General features: G+C 38.9%; 1 protein-coding gene across 1 annotated transcript; it reads left to right on the top strand.

The window, feature by feature from the left end:
* Positions 1 to 959: 959 nt before the first annotated feature.
* LOC145479978 (uncharacterized) lies at positions 960 to 2987 on the top strand. Its single transcript, XM_081458467.1, has one exon. It carries the CDS (start codon positions 960 to 962, stop codon positions 2667 to 2669), a length of 1710 nt encoding a protein of 569 aa, XP_081314593.1. The 3' UTR covers positions 2670 to 2987.
* Positions 2988 to 19907: the final 16920 nt, after the last annotated feature.

Genomic DNA, 19907 nt, shown 5'->3' with positions numbered 1-19907 from the left:
AGGGGGGCAAGAGTCTCATTAAAGGTCTTACGATCAAGTACTTTTGTCAGAGATCCAAAGCTCGTTCTAACGGTAGAGATCTTCTCGTCCGTTTGATTGATCATTTGAAGGTGAAAATTGATGGTGGCTCTTCCTCTTGTGTTCGCCCGTATCATTTGGCCCTTGCAGAATTGGCCAAATTGGATCTTGAGGCTGCTAGAGGGGCCCAGGTCCGCTCTAGGGCTCGGTGGGTTGAAGAAGGTGAGATTTTCTCCGCCTATTTCTTTAGGCTTGAAAAGAAGTGCGGGGCTGATCGCTGGATTTCTGCGATCAAGTTGGACGATGCTACCATTGTCTCTTCCCCCGCTGAGTTGTGTGCGGCTTTTGGTGCTTTCTATACTTCTTTATTTTCTGCCACTTCAACTGATCCTGTTATTCGTGCTTCTCTCCTTGAGAATGTCTCTTCCTCTCTGTCTCCTGACATGGCTGCCCTTTGTGAAGGACACCTGACTGTCGCGGAATCTCTTACTGCCCTTCAGGGTATGGCCAGGCGTAAGGCTCCTGGCCTTGATGGCCTTCCCATGGAGTTTTATTTGAAATTCTGGCCTGTCCTTGGTCCTGATTTGGTCAACGTCCTTAACTCGTGTTTTGACGCTAGTTGTCTCTCCTTGTCTCAGCGTCGTGACGTCATTTCTCTATCGTTCAAGAAGGGTGATCGTTTGGATCCTAAGAATTGACGTCCAATCTCCCTTCTTAATGTGGATTATAAATTAGCTGCGCGTGTCATTGCTGGTCGCCTTTTGAAATTCATACATTTGTTTGTCGATAAAGACCAGACTTGCAGGGTCCCTGGTAGGTTTATTGGTGAACATGTGGCTTTCCTTCGTGATGTCGTCTACTACTCTACCTCCTTTGATGTGCCTGTCGCTATTCTTTCGCTAGACCAAGAAAAGGCTTCTGACAGGGTGGACTGGGTTTTCATGCGGTCCACTCTATCTACTATGGGTTTTGGTCCTTCTTTCATCTCATGGATCAACCTTTTCTACAATCGTGTTCAAAGTGCTGTTAATGTTAATGGTTATCTGTCCCTCTTCTTTGATCTATCTCATGGTGTGCTTCAAGGCTGTCCTCTCTCCCCTTTGCTGTATGTGCTTGTTTCTGAAGTTCTCGCTGTAAATATCCGTTGTAACCCCCGCATTTATGGTCTTTCTCTTCCTGGGTCATCATTTTTGTTACCCATTTCCCAATACGCCGATGATACCTCTCTTGTCTTTTCATCTGACGACTCCATCAAAGCTCCCCTTGACACCTACGATTTGTACGAGAAAGCCTCTGGTTCAAAGTTAAATCATGGTAAGTCCAAGGGCCTTTGGCTTGATACCTGGCGCGGCCGTTTGGATCCTCCCGTTGACCTTGATTGGTCCTCGTCTAAGCTAAAGGTCCTAGGTGTGTTCATTGGTATTGGGGACCTGGTTGAAGACAATTGGCGGCCTCGTATTGATGCTGTAGACAAGGTTCTCTCCTCTTGGCGTTCTCGTTCCCTGTCCCTTCGTGGGAAGGCTCTTGTTATCAACGCGCTTGCCTTGTCTCGTATTTGGTATGTTGCTTCCCTTGTTTTCATGCCGCCTCGTGTCATGTATGAGCTTTGTACCTTGGTGTTTAACTTCTTTTGGAGTGGCAAACGTGACCTTGTCTCTCGTGCTGTGGTTGTCCAGCCGCCCCTTTTTGGCGGCTTTTCTGTTGTAGATGTTAAGTTGAAAGTCTGGTCCCTTTCCGCTCAATGGGTGAAGCGCTTTACTTCCTCCCGTTCTGGTTGGGCTTCGTTTATGTCCTTTTGGTTTGATTTGTATTTCAGTGCCTCTCCCCTTGATGTGTTCTCCTCCCCGTTTTCCTTTCCACCTGGTGATCTCCCTCCTTTCTACAAGTGTTTGGTTTTGGCTTGCCGTGAGCTTAGAGGTGCCTTTTCCACCTCCCGATCTTCTTTGGTCTTTGGTACTGCCGATCCTCATTTTTGTGTTCGTGTCTGTTCTATGACTACGAAGTCCTGTTATCTGTTTTTGTTGTCCGATAGACTTGCTGACCCCTATTGTGTTGAAAAGTTTGCTCCCGTGTTCGGTTTGCTCTGCTGGCCCTCTACGTGGCATTCTTTGCCCTTTTTTCACCTGGATCGCCAAGTGTTAGATTTCAATTGGAAGATTGCTCACGGTGTCCTCTACACTGCTGAGCGTCTTTCCTGTTTTGGCCTTCCTGTCCCTCTTCCGTGTTTCTGTGGTGCTCCCGTTGAGTCTTTGTCTCACTTGTTTTATGCTTGTCCTTTGGCTCAAAGTGTTCTGTCCTGGCTTCAATCGCTGATGTTCTCCTTTAGTGCGATGTCTCCTGTTCTGCTCGTCCCTCGTTCTCTCTTTGGCCTGAATCCTGATGAGTTACGTGCTACTCCTCGCGTTTTTGTTTACATTCTGAATGTGTGCAAATTCTTCATTTGGCGGTCTAGGAATGACTTCCGTTTTCGCGGTATCCAGCCTGGCGCTTTGTCTGTCATCGAGTGTGTGAAGGCGCGTGTGAAGTTCAACCTTCCGTTGTTCTTCAAGCGTTTAGAGTCCTCTCGTCGCCGTTGTTTTTTTAATCGTCAACGGGGTGCTCGTGTTGTTATCGCTTCTGTTGCTGCTGGTCAGCTGTCCTTCAATATTTAGGTCTTACTTTGTATTAGATTTTTGCTCTGTCTCCTCTTAAACTAGGTCTCCTTAGTTGGTGTCCTGTTTGGAGGGTTGTGTCCGTTCTGTTTCGTTCTTTCTTCACACCGCCAATTTGCCTCAGAAACAAAGTTTTACCTAGCTTTAAAGATTTGAAACTACATGTTTTAAAAGAAACGGACGCCAAATGGCAATTTTCGCTTTAGACCCTCCGATTACCTCAGAAACACAATTTTAGCTACTTGAAGCTGTAAATACTTGATACTGTACTTTTGAGCGAAAACGGACCTAGCAAGATGATATCTTCTTCATACCTTCACGGGCCATCAAGTAACACTAAAAATTTAGGGGAATTTCACGATACGTGCGAAGCCAAAATTCGTGGCTTAGAAATACTTGGAATACTGACCGAATCATAAGCAAGTTACTGACCTCTGTCATTACACAGAAACTGATACGGCTCGAGACTACAACTTTACGATACGGTTAAGATTTCAATATAAACAACTTGTCATTTAAGGACGTTCGCGCGAAGTTCCAAGGTTGATTTTTTTTTTTGAAACTTTCACCACTGTAAGTTGATGAGTTAGTTATATGAGGAATGTAAAAAAATGGGGGTCACCGACTCCATTTTGGAGAGAACATGCCCCAAAGAACACCCTAAATCTGGGAAAATCGGGCTTCGTTAGCGAATAAGGCCACGGTGTCTGTAAGCCCTAAAATATTGCAATTAGATCTTTGAAGTGAAATGTTCTCCGCCAAATATTGTTCTAGTGGAACTATTAAGTGAATTTAGTCAACTGGCAAGGTTTCTTAAAGAACAAGTTCGCATTTAGCGATCATAGTTTCACACGCCTTGCAGCCGCAAGATGGCAGAACTTGATGTCCCGTGGAAAGAGATCTTAAAATTTTTTTTACCTTCCGCCATTCAGCACTTTTTTTAGCTTCCCACATTGGAAGTTTATTCATTTTTGGGCAATGCGGAGAGAATTGTAAATAATATCTGTTTCTGGAAAGAATATTAGGGGTCACCGAACGTCCAAGATCGTTAAATCCAGGCAAAGCTATGACAATGGTCAACTGCCGTATTATTGCTCATTTTTATAGTAAGCGCGCGCTCTCATCCATGACGTGGCGTGTGAATTTGCGTGCGAAGTAAGGATGCGCAGAAACAATAAGGGCGAGAGTCCTTAAGATTCCAATTAATATCATGACACCAATCAAAAATGTGCAGTGATACCAGTCAGTCCCAGGGAAAATCTTTAATGCCTACCCATTTTTGCGGCCTTTGAACATTTAGGTACAAGTCACTATGATGCTGTGGACCACATCGCAACGATTCAGCCATGAAGTGACACACAACCGTCTTACAGCAACACAGATCCTCCAGTCGGTGAATGTTGACGTTGTGGGCAAGGTGCAAGGAAAAAAGAGAGCAACATTACCTGCTGTGATAGGTTTAGAAAAAGGTGCAAGCGTTTTCCAGCTGTTAAGGGTTGCTCTGAGAAATGTCGATGTATTGGATGTGAAAACACGAATGGAAAGAGAAAGGAACAAATGAGTTTTTCCATCCAGATAATCACAAGGGAACAACGAACACATCAGATAACAACAGAGAATGCGTGTAGAAAACAATTATCCTCAAGCAGTTCTCTGAAGACAATGTAAGCAGGTGGACATTGCTAGAAAAAGTAGTTTTTATCCAGATTGTGCAGCACCATTTGAATGCTGACAGTGACATTGACACAATAGCAATGCAATACTCACAGGTTGTTGAAAACAATGACCTTCGTCCTAAGACCAAACAACTAGAAAGATAATCTCAGTCCTAAATGACACCGTTCATTAATTAAGCATAGGGGTGGGTTGGAGGAAAATTAAGCAATATTCAAAAAAAAAACCCTCCCCCAATCCATGAACTGTAATTTTTTTTTGAAGGCGCCCCAATTTGACCTTACGTTACAATTTTACCTTTACCTTCATTTTCTTTACATATGTTTCCAAGCCCCCCTCCCCCCTCCCTTACCTTCACCTTTCCAACAACCTTATTAACCAGGAAAAGAAGCGAATGTACCTTTTTGGTGCAGAGTGCGCTATTGGGATGGGTTAGAGGGCTCCTGTTCGCTAAGGCAATAACGCAATAACAAAATAATATAAGGTGTGAACTTTAATGTTTGGCTATTAATTAATTTCAATTTACCAATTAATCTTGCGGGAAGGGGTGCTGGGTGAGGTAGCTATAGGTACCCGTGTGTAGACTCTGTGGTACTTACTGAAACCGCCAATTAATTTCATCAGTCGATGAGGCGACTCGCTCACCGATGTGGGATATAATTTCAGTCAAGTAAAGATTACTACCTTCAATACTTCTCATTGAAACGCTGCTCAGTTGTTACTTTGTGTATTAGTTTGACGTGGTTTAATCGTTAACACCAAAGCTGGCAACGCAGTATTCGGTCACTCGAAAAAGGAAAAGGGGAACTTCGAGTGACGTAGCTGCAGATTTATGTGACATTCCCTCAAAAATGTTGATTTTCTCTTCCTACCTCTCAATTGCTTCAAAAACAAGCTATAAACCCTTTAAACTGCACATTTGAGTGTAATGGCATGAGAAATGTCGATTTTTGTTTCATCCGTCCAATTTGGCATAAAAAAAGCTATTACAAGGTGTGAAGACTTCAAATTGGACATTTTAGCGAAAAAGGCCGCAAAGTGACGATTTTCGGTTTATACCTGCCAATTACCTCAGAAACACAGTTTTAGCTACTTCAAGCTGTGAATTCTGGAGACTGTACTTTTCAGACAAAACGGACCTAAAAAGATGAGTTTTACTTTATTCCTCCAAATTCCCTCAGAAACAAAGTTTCAGCTACTTAAAGCTTGAAACATTTGAAACTACATTTTGAAGCAAAAAATGACGCCAAATGACGATTACCAGAAGCAGAAAGACTTGTATCCGAAGATCTGGGTGAAAGTGCACGAGAAATGTTGATTTTGGCTCCAGATCTTCCAATTGCCTCAAAGACGCAGTTTTAGCTACTGAGAGCTGTAGATAATTGATACTTTCCATTTCAGCGATGCAAAATGTCGATTTTCTCTCTATTCCTCTCAATTACCTCGGAAACACAGTTTTAGATACTACAAGCGGTAAAGACTTGAAACTGCACATTTATGCGGAAATAGTCTTAAAATGACAATTTTCGCTCTAAATCTCCCATTACCTTAGAAAGAAGTTTAAGGTACACGAAGCTGTAAAGAATCGAAACTGCAGATTTAAGTGAAATCGCATAAGAAATGGTCATTTCCGTTTCATACTTCCAAATTGGCTCAAAAACACAGATTTAGCCACTACAACTGTGCATTTTAAAGCACAATCTTCGCTATAAACCTCCCATTAGCTCACAAACAGTTTTAAATACTACAAGCTGTGAGGACTTGAAACCGTCTTTTTGAGCAAAAACGGAATTAAACTAACGATTTTCTATTTAGACCTTCCAAATTCCTCAGAATTACACATTTACCTGCTTAAACCTGTAAACCCATAAAACTTAACTTTTAAGCTAAAACGGGCGTAAAATGATTATTTTAGCTTCATACCTGCCAATTACCTCAAAAACACAGGTTTAGAAACTAAAAGATCTAAAGACACAACTGCAGATTGGAGTGACATTCCATGAGAAGTGCTGATTTTCGCTTCGTGCCTCTCAAATGCTTCAAAAACGCATTTTGAGCTACTACAAGTTGTAAACGCTTTAAACATTACGTTTGAGTGTAATCGCATGAGAAATGTTGATTTTCGTTTCATACCTCAAATTTGGATCAAAAACACAGTTTTCGCTACCACTATGTTTAAAGACTTCAAGCTCCACATTTAAGCGAAAACGGACGCGAAGTAACGATTTTCCTTTTATACTTATTAATTACATCAGAAGCACAGTTTAAGCTACTTAGAGCTCTTAATACTTGACACTACTTTTGATCTAAACGGACCTAAAAAGATGATGTTTTACTTCATACCTCCAATTTCCCTCAGAAACAAAGCTTTCCCTAGTGTTTACGATTTGAAACTATATATTTGAAAAAAAAATGGATGTCAAATGGCAATTTTCGCTTTAGACCTTCCGATTACCTCAGAAACACAGTTTTAACTACTTGAAGCTGTAAATACTTGACACTATACTTTTGAGCGAAAACGGACCTAACAAGATGATATCTTCTTCACACCTCCACGGACCATCAATTGACGCTAAATATTTAAGGGAATTTTACGATACATGCGAAGCCAATAATCATGGCTTAGAAATACTTGGAATACTGACTGAATCATATGGAAGTTTGCTTATTCTCATACTCCTAAGGAAAATACACGAGCGGATCCTTTAGCACATAGCTCCCTGGATAGATTAAGGGTAGCCATAAGACAAGAAATTGAAACACGAGAGAAAAGCCACATATCCTTTCTGGAAGATTCCACATCTCCTGCTATGGACGGAGAAGTATTGGTCCCAACCACTGGCGCTCTACCAACCAATGCTTAACAAAAACAAATATTCCTCAACAGAAAGGCAAAAGTATAACGAGCATGCCCCTACTTCGCGGAAACACACCCCCAAGAGAAATGTAATAAAATTACATCAGTAGATAGAAAAAAGGGGATCTATCCTTTAACGCCAACAAAGATGTCATATGTCGGGATATGTATGGACATGAACGATATGAACGATATAAGCAATAAAATAACAACACTACTAACAATTGCTTTCTTTCTTAAAAGTCATGATTAAATTTCATTGGTGTTTTCCACGAGTAAAGGGCTAGAAAGAAATCACATGAGTCACATAATTTAAGACTTTCGTTAGCACGGCTCTCTTTAGTACGGTGGTTATTTCCCTACCAATGACGTAATCCTTGTTCTTCGCTTGGCTTGCAAATATTTAATTTTCCTTCTGATAACCGAGCGCGCTGCGATGAAACAGGCAAAGAATTTACTTCATTTGCTTAAAACCTTAGAAAATACTCGAAAAAATTGCAAATAAATTAACGACGGTCGCTTCTGCCGAAATAAACTTGCAAGGTAAACACAATTTTATTTCTCACGAACCGAAAATAAAAGCTGCAAGTTCAGCCCATTCCTTGGCTGACGTAATACCTTTTTTTCGCGTATTTATTATTTCGCTTCGAATCCAACGCTTCGATAAAACCAAAAGAAAATATATTTTACCCAAAGTAAAAAACAATAACCGTAACATTGTCCTTGTATTGATCTTTCAACAGGTTTTGGCAAGTAAACATCACAGGTTACGTTTTTCAAAATTTGGCGAGTGGAAGTTTGGGTCTGGTTACTGACAAGAGTAAAAAAAAACAAGAAGATCTTTTAGATCTTATAACCACGCTTTCAAAAATTAACTGTTTGCTGACCACTACAGTTGCAAGGTATTGCATCTTTCAAAGCAGTCCTTGATGATTCTTTTGCTACAGTAGACATCACATCACTTGATAACACAAACTCTATTATTGCACTATCAGTCGTAGACGTTCTGAAATCTCCGATGACGTAATGGTCTTATGTAGAAGTTTCTTCGGGATATGTATGGGCATGCACGATATGAACCATAGTAACGATTCGATAAAAACAGTATTAACAATTACTTTCTTTCTTAAAAGTCATGATTAAATTTCGTTGATGTTTTCCACGAGTAAAGGGCTAGAAAACTAGTCACACGAATCACATAATTTAAGACTTCCGTTATTCAAGGCGTTTTTTAGTAATGCTTTTGGCGAGTAAACAGCATAGGTTGCGTCATTGAAAATTTGGCCGGGTGGAATTTTGGGTCTCGTTACCGACAAACCGAAAGAAAAAAATTAAAAAATAAACAACGGGTAAACCATGAACCGCGCTCGGTCGATGCCCACGCGGTTAATAAAAAATAAAAAATAAACCACGGAAAACCATGAACCTCGTTGTGCCTATGGCCGCGCGGTTAAAACTCCAGGGCAAAACTTATCATATCAAATAAAAAAAACCTAGAAATTGAAACAGTATTCAGTCGCCTACAAATACCACAAATACGAAGAACAGAACCCACATGGGAGCCATGCATTCCCTTAATTCTACAAATCTAAGTGGAGCCGGTAAACAACATCTTCAAGCTTTCATGCTGTTCGATACAGGATCACAAAGAACCCTTACTACTCAAGATATGAAGCACAAACTTGAACTAAAAACAATGAGAAAAGAATTCCTGTACGTGACTACATTGGGCTCATTTCAAAGTACTCAAAAAACATACGATATGTTCTCATTTTCGTTATTAACGGAAAAAGAGAATATCAAGATAAAAGAGCTAGTTAGTTTATTATTATTTCTCCACCACTATCAGTTAGGACGAAGCATGTAAAGATACCTTCTGAATTAAAAGGACTCAAAGTTTGTTTCCAATCATCAGAAAATCTTGACGTAGATATCATCATTGGAAACGACTATTGCGGTCAGCTGACCACTCAAAACAATAACAAAAACTGAAAACCAAGCCTTGATTGCCATGGAAAGCAAATTCAGATGGCTGCTATAAGGATTCGCGCGGGAACAGTGAAAAAGTTCGTCCTAAGGTTTTTGCTTATATATAAATTAAGTCCGAGAGCAAAATCATTTTACATTTGTTACAAAGTCCTCAGCCACTTTTATAACCCTGTGCCCAAAAAAATAAAAGGGAAACTAGAAGCTCTAAATAAAAGATAAATGAAACCAATTTTGAAATCTGAGTTAAAAATCGATCGAGTATACTTTATACCCATATTTCAACACAAAACTACTGTACAGGTCCAAACTAAAACATCCCTGTAAAGGTACCATCTACTCAAAAAACACTAGCCAACCCTGTTATTATTTAAAGGGGAGCACATAGCCCCAAATCGTTGTCGTTTGAAAATAAACAGCAAAAAAAATGAACTGCGCGTACAACTAGCTCAAGGACTCAATAACCCACCTTTTCCACAACTAGATCAAAAATTAGCACTTTCAGAGGCTTGCGAACAACAAAAAGAACAAAACATGGCTATGAAATTATCCCGGAACAGAGCCATTAAACGTGGTGCCAAATTGAGCACAAGTTTAAAACGTAAACGCTGACCGGAGAAGTTAAAAATTTCAATTTGGTCCGAGATGTTGAACTCCTGTGAAGATTTGAATTTGAGTTAAAGATTTCAATTTGGTGGGAAGACTTCGATTTGGTGTAAAGATTTGAAGTCCGTGTGAAGATTTGAATCCGGTGTAAAGATTTCAATTTGGTGTAAAGTTTTCAAATCGGTGTGAAGATTTAAACATCGTGTGAACACTTGAATTTGGTGAACTATTTTAATGTGGTCCACGTAAGAACAATAAATTCAGTGTTTAGATTAAAATTAATACAAAAGGAAACAATTGCCAAATACTTGTGAAATGTTCCTGGCTAGTCTGTGGCGGCGTTTGGTCTCGGCAAAGAGACTCCTGAGAGACGTTTAGAATTCAAAGCCAAACGCGATCATTTGACAAGATTAAAATTCGGTGTGGAAATTTAAATTTGGTATGAGTGTTGTGAAATCTGGTGTGGGTGTTGTGAAAGTTGGTTTGAAAGATTTGAATTCCAAGTGAATGATTTGAGTTCTGTGTGAATGATTTGAATTCGGTGTGATTGATTCCAATTTTTTGTGGGTGATTTAAACTTGGTATGCACTTGTACACCCCCCTAGTATGAGGACTCTGAAGAAGATCGTGAACCAACCCCTGAGTATGTATATTGTTGTGAAACTTAGTGTGAAAGATTTGAATTCAGACAGAATGATTTGAGTTCCGTGTGAATGATTTTTCCTGAAGGAAACTTCAAAACAGCCAAAATTTAAGAAAAAATAGGCCGTTCTCAAAACTTCGCTTGCAAGCAAAAAAGAAGAAAGCGAGCTAAAATATTTTCCAATGCATTGGTTTATACAGGGTTTTACTTGTAGGTTGATTGTAGATATTCGACTTAGGAGTAATCTTGAACGCAAATATTCATATCCTAGAACTGCTTTAATGTTATATAGAACTGCTTTAATCTTTAATCTATGTTTTGCGGAAAGTTGCTATTAAAATCTTAGGCATGTACCAAAATTTGGTTTACCGTAAGACTCTAGCCATACATTGTACTAAAACATATGTAAAAATTGCCTAGGATATCTCAGTTTACGCTTCAAACGAAATTTTCGAAGGCTTCCAAAATTTGGTTGAAATATGAGACCTAAATAGCCTTTAATTTTTTGGTGTTTATGGCGGCTTATCGCTGCTGTTGAAGCTCGTAATAAGTTAATAACAGATTTGTGATTAAAAAATTTCGTTATTAATGTCTTACCCTTTTCTACTTGACTTTGAATTTGCCCAGGAAATTTGCTTCCTGGTTTATATCCTTGTTTCTCCTTCCCAGTACACAAGGTTGCGAATTAGCACGTTTCACTTTAACGCGAGAACTTCAGTAATCGAGCATTTTATCGGAAATATTAGATTCGAGCAATCCTTTCCTTTTGATCTAACTTTTACATCTTATAGACTTTCAAAGTTTAAGTTTTCAAAAAGCTTAAAATTATTTACATGTAAACGCTGTAGTAGGCAATAGCAAATTTGTCCTTGATTATGTTGTAGCGTTTTGTGGTGTTGCGTGAGAGAAAAAAATTATTCCCACCAAGACGGGTAGAGAAACAACAACGCGAAAACTTCGTTCTCCATTTGACTTTAGTAGACATTTTTTGATTCTCTTGCATTATTTTCGTCAAAATTCGCCTGTTCATCAAGTCGTTTATGATTGTTGTTTTTTTAATACAGTGTTGTAGTCAGCGACTCCACGTGTTAGCAATACTATTTTCCGGGCATTTTACTTAAATTAAACAGGAAAATAAAACTAAGGGCCTTTCAAAATTAAACACTCTACAAAATTGATAAATCAACAATCCAAAACAATCTCTGTTGCTGAGTTTTCTTTGAGAATTTTGGTGTAGGGCGCTGTACTCTTTACTGAAATCATGCCGATATTTATTGATTGACCTTCATAGGGAAGTCTTTTAGACCGGCAAATGATGTGACATAAATATCACAGATAAAAAATATATTGGTAGACTAAAACGTCGTTGCTAATGCGTAACACTTGGTTAAAAACGATTGAAGCGATGCTGGATGTATAAATTTCGGAAAGTGTCAAAAACGTTCATGAAAAGACATACGTTTCGGGTATATGACACTTCTTTAGTGTTAAAAAACCGTTAAAATACGCAGTAGATTAGTAACTACGTTAGTGGGCGCGCGCACGTAGAGAAATTGCGCGTGCATTGTTTAAATGTAGCTGAAGTTTATGTTTAGTCCACGCGGCTGCACTGTTCCTAGCCAAAAAATCAGCCTCATCTCCTGTTGTTTTCGCTGGATGTTGGTGCTACTACACAAACGCATACCACGCACCTGGACATCTCTGAGAGTATAGCCCGTAGAGTTGAAAGGTCGGGCAACAGGAAATCCAGGAGTGTTCTTGCGTATGCTTCGCAAATGCTCAGCAAATCGGTGAAACCGGTCGAAGCCTCACAAGTCGATTTGGTGAGCATTTGCCTATAAAAGACAGATTTGGGAAGGTGAATTAATCAACATGACACAAGCGTGGGAAAAAGAAAAATTCTGAGTCCCCGACAGGAATCGAATCCATAACCTGCCGAACGCCGGGCGGGGGCTCTATCCACTGAGCTAGGAGAACTCATGGAGGGCAAGGTCATTTAACTGAGTTCATATATGATAGGTGTCCGGCATACTGCTAGGATACACGCTATCGCATTCATCGTGAGTAGTGATAGGTTAATAAAGATGGTGACTTTTAAGCTCGGTAATTTTAGGCAAAGTCTGACTTCAGCTTTAGAATGACATCCTTAAGCATCATAATTGAAAGCAGCGCGCGGTTGTCTTGGTTGCAGGTTTGGAAAACATGTTTTAATGTCATCTTCTGTGATGAAACTGAACTTCGTAACTATAGCTTGGAATTTTGGCTTCTCAGAAGACTCGAGTTGTCATTTCGGAGGAAATAAAGACAAAATACGACCAAGGAAAAATTACTAAATATATTTGTCCAAATTTCCACTGATACATACTAAGCTGTTTTTCAGAGTGATGAAGTCTTGTAGGTTTGTGGGTTTACTCAGGTGACAACGTCTTCCTTAATAGTTACTTCATTGTTAGATTTTAGTTCAAAACTTTAGAGGAGTGGCGTTAAGGGCTAATAAAATGCGATTTAACCATAACACCGAAATATCAATGTTTAACAAAGGAGCATATGTGCCGTATGTCGCATTGAAATATCGATGTTTAACAAAGGAGCATATTTGGCGTATGGTGCACGGCTCATAATTTTACTGAGAACTGCAAAGAAATGTAGGCCAAGTAGTAGTGTGTTCATGATTGACTAATGATATTCATAAGACCGTAGTAAGCAACAAAATTTAGTCCAAGGTATGGAAGAAAACCAAGTTGTAAGCAATTATAATTATAAGATGGCTTTAATAAAAACGTCGGTATTTACGCACGCCAACTGCCTATCCACACCATCGTACAATCCATGCGATTCGTTATTTTTTTGTCGGGATCATTTGCGGTCCAGATGGGCCATCATTTCCGGTTCGGGATTATTTGCGGTCCAATTTGAAGATTATTTGCGGTCTGGGATCATTTGCAGTCCTGGGATCATTTACAGACCCGTACATTACTACTAAGTTGAATATTTACTACCAAACTAGAAGTAAAACCCTCTATGAACCAACGCATCGAAAAATTTTAGCCCGCTTTCTTCTCTTTTGCGCGCAAGCGACGTTTTGACAACGGCCCATTAAATTTGGCTGTTTTGAAGTTGCCGACAGCGAAAGAAAGTTTTATAGTTTTTGTACGGAAAACAGCTAGAGCCACTTGGTTTTCTTTGTCAAATTTCCCTACCACGACTCGTTTATGAAGCAACTTCTAAATTCAGCGAAATTGCTTGGCACGACTTTAAGTTTTAGACACCAATTCAACTTTACTACCACGACTTTTACTTTACCAACAGGACTTTAACTATTTTTTTACGACTTTAACTTTTTTGCTACAACTTCAACTTTTTTGCCATGACTTTAACTTTACTGGCAGGACTTCGCCTTTTTTTGGTACGACTTCAACATTTTTGGCAGGTTTTCAACTTTTTTGGCATGACTTCAACTTTCCTGGCACAACTTCATCTTTTTTGGTACGACTTCAACTTTTTTGGGACGACTTTAACTTTTTTAATGCCTTGCATTCCTGTCTCCGGATTAGAAGAATCCAGAAGCGTTTGCAAAGATATATGCAGTTTGCAGGCGTATACATCCTTTATTAAAACTGTCGCTGTTGACAGGTGAATGTGTGGCTTCATAACTCAGTTGGTAGAGGATCGCACCGGGATCGCGGAGCTCACGGATTCGAATCCCGTTGAACCCCTGATTTTTTCAGACTTTTTCTTTGCAATTGCTGAAATTGGAAAATTTACTGCGATCATCATTCTTCACTTTCATCTACAACCGCAGTTATTATGTGAATTATTTCATACAAACTTCACATAGCCTGGAACATTACTGGCGAAAAGAACTTTGGCCCTAGCGTACCAATTGCAATGGCAGTCATAAACACCTGTAGAGTACATGTAGTAATTTACGTCTACCAGGCTTTAAGACTGAAAAGAAATGAACTTACAATTTTCACATATACAGAATAACTAAAAGTTTTGAAGATACTGGAAACCAAGCGTGAAAAATTCTCTTATGGGTCCTCCCAAGTCAAGTGTTCCTTCGCTCACACTAGTATCATCGGTGAATTTAAATGAAACTTTCTTCACAGGGGAGAGAATAATGTACCAGACGATGCTCGCTTGGCATAGGAAATTTTATGACATGTTAAATTTTGATATACAGCTCTCATTGATGTCTTCGGCAAATTCACCGAGTATCTGGGTTATGTCTTTGTTTTGAAGACTGGCTGGAGCAGGAGGCTAGACGTATTCGACGCTGTCTTGCCCTCCATCACTATTAGAAAAAAAGGGACTTCGGCTGTCATTTGTACATGTATCTCTTTGAACGTAGAAAAGAGAGGCGTAATAGTTTTCCAGCTGCGCAGTGCGCACTGGGATAACCGATCTAAAAAGAGAAATCATAGAAAACAGAGAAAACGAAAATATGAAAGTGAATCAATCAACATGGCACGAGCGTGGGACAAAGAAAAATTCTGAGTCCCCGACAGGAATCCAACCCATCACCTCCCAAACACTGGGCGACCGCTCTATCCAATGAGCTGCGAGAACTAACGGAGAGAAAAGTCATTTAACCGAGTTCATATATGATAGGTGTCCTGCATACTGCTAGGAACAACGCTATCGAATTTATCGTGAGTAGTGAAAAGTTATTAACTAATTTTTCTTGGTCCCACGCTCGTGTCCTGTTGATTAATTCACCTTCACATATTATTGTACTCTTGTGAAACTTCTCAGTCGAGTTTATTTCCATGCTCTTTTCCTTTTTTTTTTTGTTTGTTTTGGAGGGAAGGTGGTAAAGGTAAAATCTAATATTTGCTGTGTCATTCATCAGGAGAGGTTAATGGACAGAATTTCTTCAACTGTCAAGCTGCAATTAGAAAGGTGGGGAGAGGATTAATGTTTGACTCTCTCTGTGGTCTTACATACCCATACCCAAAAATGAGATTTATTACGAAAAGAGGAAAACTAATTTTATGCAACGTGCACCGTGATTACTTTCCCGGATAGAGTCACATCCGGGAATTCAATAGGTGTAGATTAAGTATTGGACTATTCAGACTATTCAGACCGCTTTCCTGGAAACTTTAAAGACTTTTCCTAGAAACTTTAACGGGCTAGGGGCATTAAAAGGAACGTACTGTGAGGACTCCCCTGCCTTTCCTTCATTAGGTTCTTTACATGTGTGAAGGTCAGGAAACGATGCTTTACTGCAAGTGCTAAGATCTCTAAAACCCTGAAATTGAATCTCATTCAATTTCAGACAAAGGGGGTTTTTGTGAAGCCTTCACGATAGTTATAGTTAATCTGTCTGATATTTCGGCACTTGGGACTGGACTGAGGGATCCAGCCCAGTCATAAACAGCTGACATTTTGGCCTTCGATGGAAACCGTCGTGAGCAGACACCGATTGAAAGATGTCTGAGTTTCACAGTAACAAAATTAACATCGGGCTCAGAAATAATTTTTACAGCGTTAGTAACTGAAGCCTATCAGCCTTATTTTCCAGCTCGATCCTTTTCTGTTTGTCTGTAGCTAAGGACTATTGAAATGCTAAATGACGTTCCCACAACAGAGCCTGGGTTCCCTGATTAGAGCTAATCAACCCAGTCTCCTGTTCAACATGGCCAACTCTATTACTGGCAAGTTGTCCTTGGTGTCATCTTCACATTAAAGTTTTTGGACCTAGGGGACAGTGTCAAATTCTTTAATTTATGGGCTTCAGTGTAATTCTTAATGTGTAACGAAATTTCCTTCCCATCAATATTAACAGTTACTTCAATTTTTTCATCTTTTCCTGGGTTTCCAGTGTGGGCAGGATGACTATGCTATAAACATTTCTGAAAAGGTATGTAGTCCTCTCCTTCCTTTCTTGGTGTCTCAAAAACCTTAGAGAAGTCTTCTTTTCCTGCTTTTACTGTCTTCTTCTTTACCTGATTGAGTAATGTAGCTGAAAAACGTCTTCAACTCAGTCTGTCTCCAGCTTTAACAAAACGAAGCTTTAACAAAATGAAGTACTGGCATCTTGAGCTTAGCACTGCTCATTGGTTTACCATGCATCTTAAGCAGAGAGTGCTATATGTTAGAAAAATTAGAGGCTTGACCATGCTTAAGGTGTTGTTTGCTCCTTTCAGAGTTTAGGACAAAAAGCTGAAACCCATTTGCAAACATCTGGTTGATCCGTTTCTTGGAAAGAGGTACAAAGCTCCCTTGGGAATGTAGTTTTTGAAAGCATGTGGACAAAGGCTGAAAAAACTTTGTATATCTCCTTGTGTGATTCAGTGTGCACGCTATTGTGAAGGGAACGCTCCTTCAACGCCAGTTTATTTAGGTTTGAATGGTAGTAATGTGGCACACTTTGAGCAGTTGTCAAATGTTCGTGTGCAGGGATGAAATCCTCCGGAATCTCCTCGCATGATTTAGCGGAATTAGTTAAAAAGTGGATTGAATTTGAGAAAAATCAATGTAGTAGATAAAGGAGACCGCCGCTGTGTAGGAAGGAACCAAACCAAACCAACCTGTAAGCTCTTTACTTAACGCAGACGAGCCACGGAGGTAATGAATTTGACAGGTTTCCCGCAGTAAGTTGCATAATTATTCCTTGCGCGTGATACCAAAAATATGATTTCATGAATTTCCATGGGTTCTCAGTTTTTTTATCATTTAACATATGCATAAAAAGGATAAGTGGGTTGGAAACCATTATTTTGTAGACGTGATAGCTTCGAGGAGCTGCCCCTCAGTACTCGAAACCCTTGACATAATAAAAAGTATTCCATGGAAAATGCTCCCTTACTAAGACATTTGACCTATCAAGTTATAGGTTGGGTTAGAAAGTAAATAATGTACCAAAGAATTATATTTCTGTGCTAAATTATCTGCAAACCTGTCAAAGATAACATTTTCTTCTGCGACGCCAACCAAGTGACGAAAGGCGAGAGGATATTTTAAATGGTAAAATGATATAAAATCACTGTACAGGAGACCTACATCAAAGAGATGATATTTAAACTAATATGGATGAATCCTCTTGACAGAAAGGTGCTTTATTTCATGTAAAAATGTTCGTCAAATATAAGATTGGATTAGAATCTGTTTCCTCGGGCATCTTCATGCAGAGAAAAGCTATTTCTTGTCTTGCACCTCCAACAAGAAAGATCCCCTAAACTGGTGCTTTGGGCTCTATTTTCGTTTTTATCTTAGTAAGTTCAATTAAACTTGTATAGAGAGTAGAAGAAAACTGCCTAGGATGTTATATGGAAAGAACTTAAAAATAGAGCATCTGGTTCGAAGCAGCAAGTGAATTAAAAGAGGAAAGAAAATATGAACAGGGACACTTCCTGTGCTACGCCATTGGTAATAAGAGCTAATTTATCCAGGAGAAACATATAAAGCCAAAGTAACTTACCTGCCAAAACAAAGAGTTCATTAAGGAAGGTTAAAACCAAACTACTTCTTTTCTGATAATATCTCTCTTGAGAACCGGTAATATCTTTACTGCCTGTAAGTATGAAAATATAATCAGTTATTTCCTTTGAACTTTTTGCTTTTAATTTTCATCATAAATTTTACGTAAATAAAGATACCTTTAACAATTATATTACACTAAATTTAAACTGATCTCCAAAGAAATATTCTAGAGATGAGTGTCACAGAGTTTGTACATGTAAACATGAACCCCAACCATGATTATACCCCTGCTCCATTTATCCGAGGTTCCCTGTTGCCTTTTCCATTTATGAGTTTATTTCGGCTTCAAGAGAATAATAAGTGTACATTTTCAGCAAACAACAAAGAAAAAACACACAAGATTGGGTTATAAATGTTTAATTGAAAGTACAATGACAATGAACAGATAGCTTTCTATGGTTATTGGATGTATTGCCAGAAATGGGGCCTGCTTGAATGGACTTGCGAAAGTGGTTGAGGATTGTAACCTAAGGTTTAAAAAGATTAAATAAGACTTCTCTTACGGTGTGTTTACTGAGACTGGGCCACCTAGATAAAGAAAACCACTGAGATGGCAGAACTTAAACAATAGATTCCAACATTTTCAAATCCAGCCAGTCAAATGTCCGGTAGAAAACAATGAAATCTAAACTTGTTCGTTTTGATGCCTACGCAACTACGGTGTCTGTTAATAAATTGTCAAGCTCAAGGCGTTAGTACTTTTGCGTTAGAAAACATTGCGTCACTTTACTTTAGACTTTACATTTACAAGCGTGTTAAACTCAATAGATTGACCGTTTTCCGGCTGTGAACGTACGGCCGCACTAAATATATTTTTTACGGTTTTTGTGTAAAATCGTACAATATTAGATTTTGACCCACTGTCTGTAGGTGTTTGTATTTTTACTCATCTTTCGGTGTCCACCACGTAGTTCTTAAAGGAACCATTGCGTTCACTGTCTGAGTAGCTCAGCTCTACATTTCGGAGTTTGAGCTCCCTTTCTGGTTTATCAGTGTATTGAAATAACAACATGAAAATTGAAACGTTTTTTTTTCCGCGTTGTACTATGGAAGCTTCAGCCTGTAAAATCACTCAGGCAAAAACAAAAGACAGACGCATAGCAACTACACCTGGATGAAAAATTCGAAGATATTTTGAACAAAGGATTCATTTTTTTATCAAGTTAACTTTTCAATTCTCGTGCTTCAAGTTTGCTTTCAGCTCCTTTCAGCTACATCGAAAATAATCCCTTTCCGTACATTTCGAATCTGCGTTCATGCGAAACTGCTCAGAGACCATTTGAATGGGTTACTTTTAAACAACTGCGACAATATTCACACAACACACTCTGTTGGCGATATATATTGACGAGTCACACTGTAACACAGCTTTTACTTTCATGTATTTACCAACCCAATCAACGAGCCCATAGAAGGTGTAGTATATAATTCTTCTTAACCCTGCAAGCACGCAGAACTACTAACGGTTTGAGCTGGGCAATTTATTATGCGGCACCGTAATATTGCGTAAGCATCAAAACGAAGAGGTTGAGATTTTATTGTCTTGTACCCAATATTTGATTGGCTGGAATTGAAAATGGGACATTTGATTGGCTGCATTTTTTTTTTTTTTTTAAATTTTTTTTTATTATTGCTAAACACATGGTTACTTACATTGCCTTACTCTACTCACAACAATAACTAACCTACTTACAATACACTACATTATTGTTATTATAATCATCATCATCATCATTATTATTATTATTTCTAATCCTTATACCGTCTTACAAACGTCACTTACAATACATCAAAAAAACCACCAATTTACAATAGTTGGCATTACGTTACTTACTTACAATACACATTGATTGCTTATTATGACTTACACATTACGTTACTTAAGGAGTTACAATACAATGTAATTACTTAATTATAGAAAAAACAACGAGAACAACAAAACAAACAAAAAAAAAAAAAGAGAAACAAAGACCTTGCAACT

This window comes from Orbicella franksi, chromosome 2 (genome assembly GCF_964199315.1).
Source record: "Orbicella franksi chromosome 2, jaOrbFran1.1, whole genome shotgun sequence".
NCBI lineage: Eukaryota > Metazoa > Cnidaria > Anthozoa > Scleractinia > Merulinidae > Orbicella > Orbicella franksi.
This window is presented reverse-complemented; position numbering and strand designations above follow the sequence as displayed.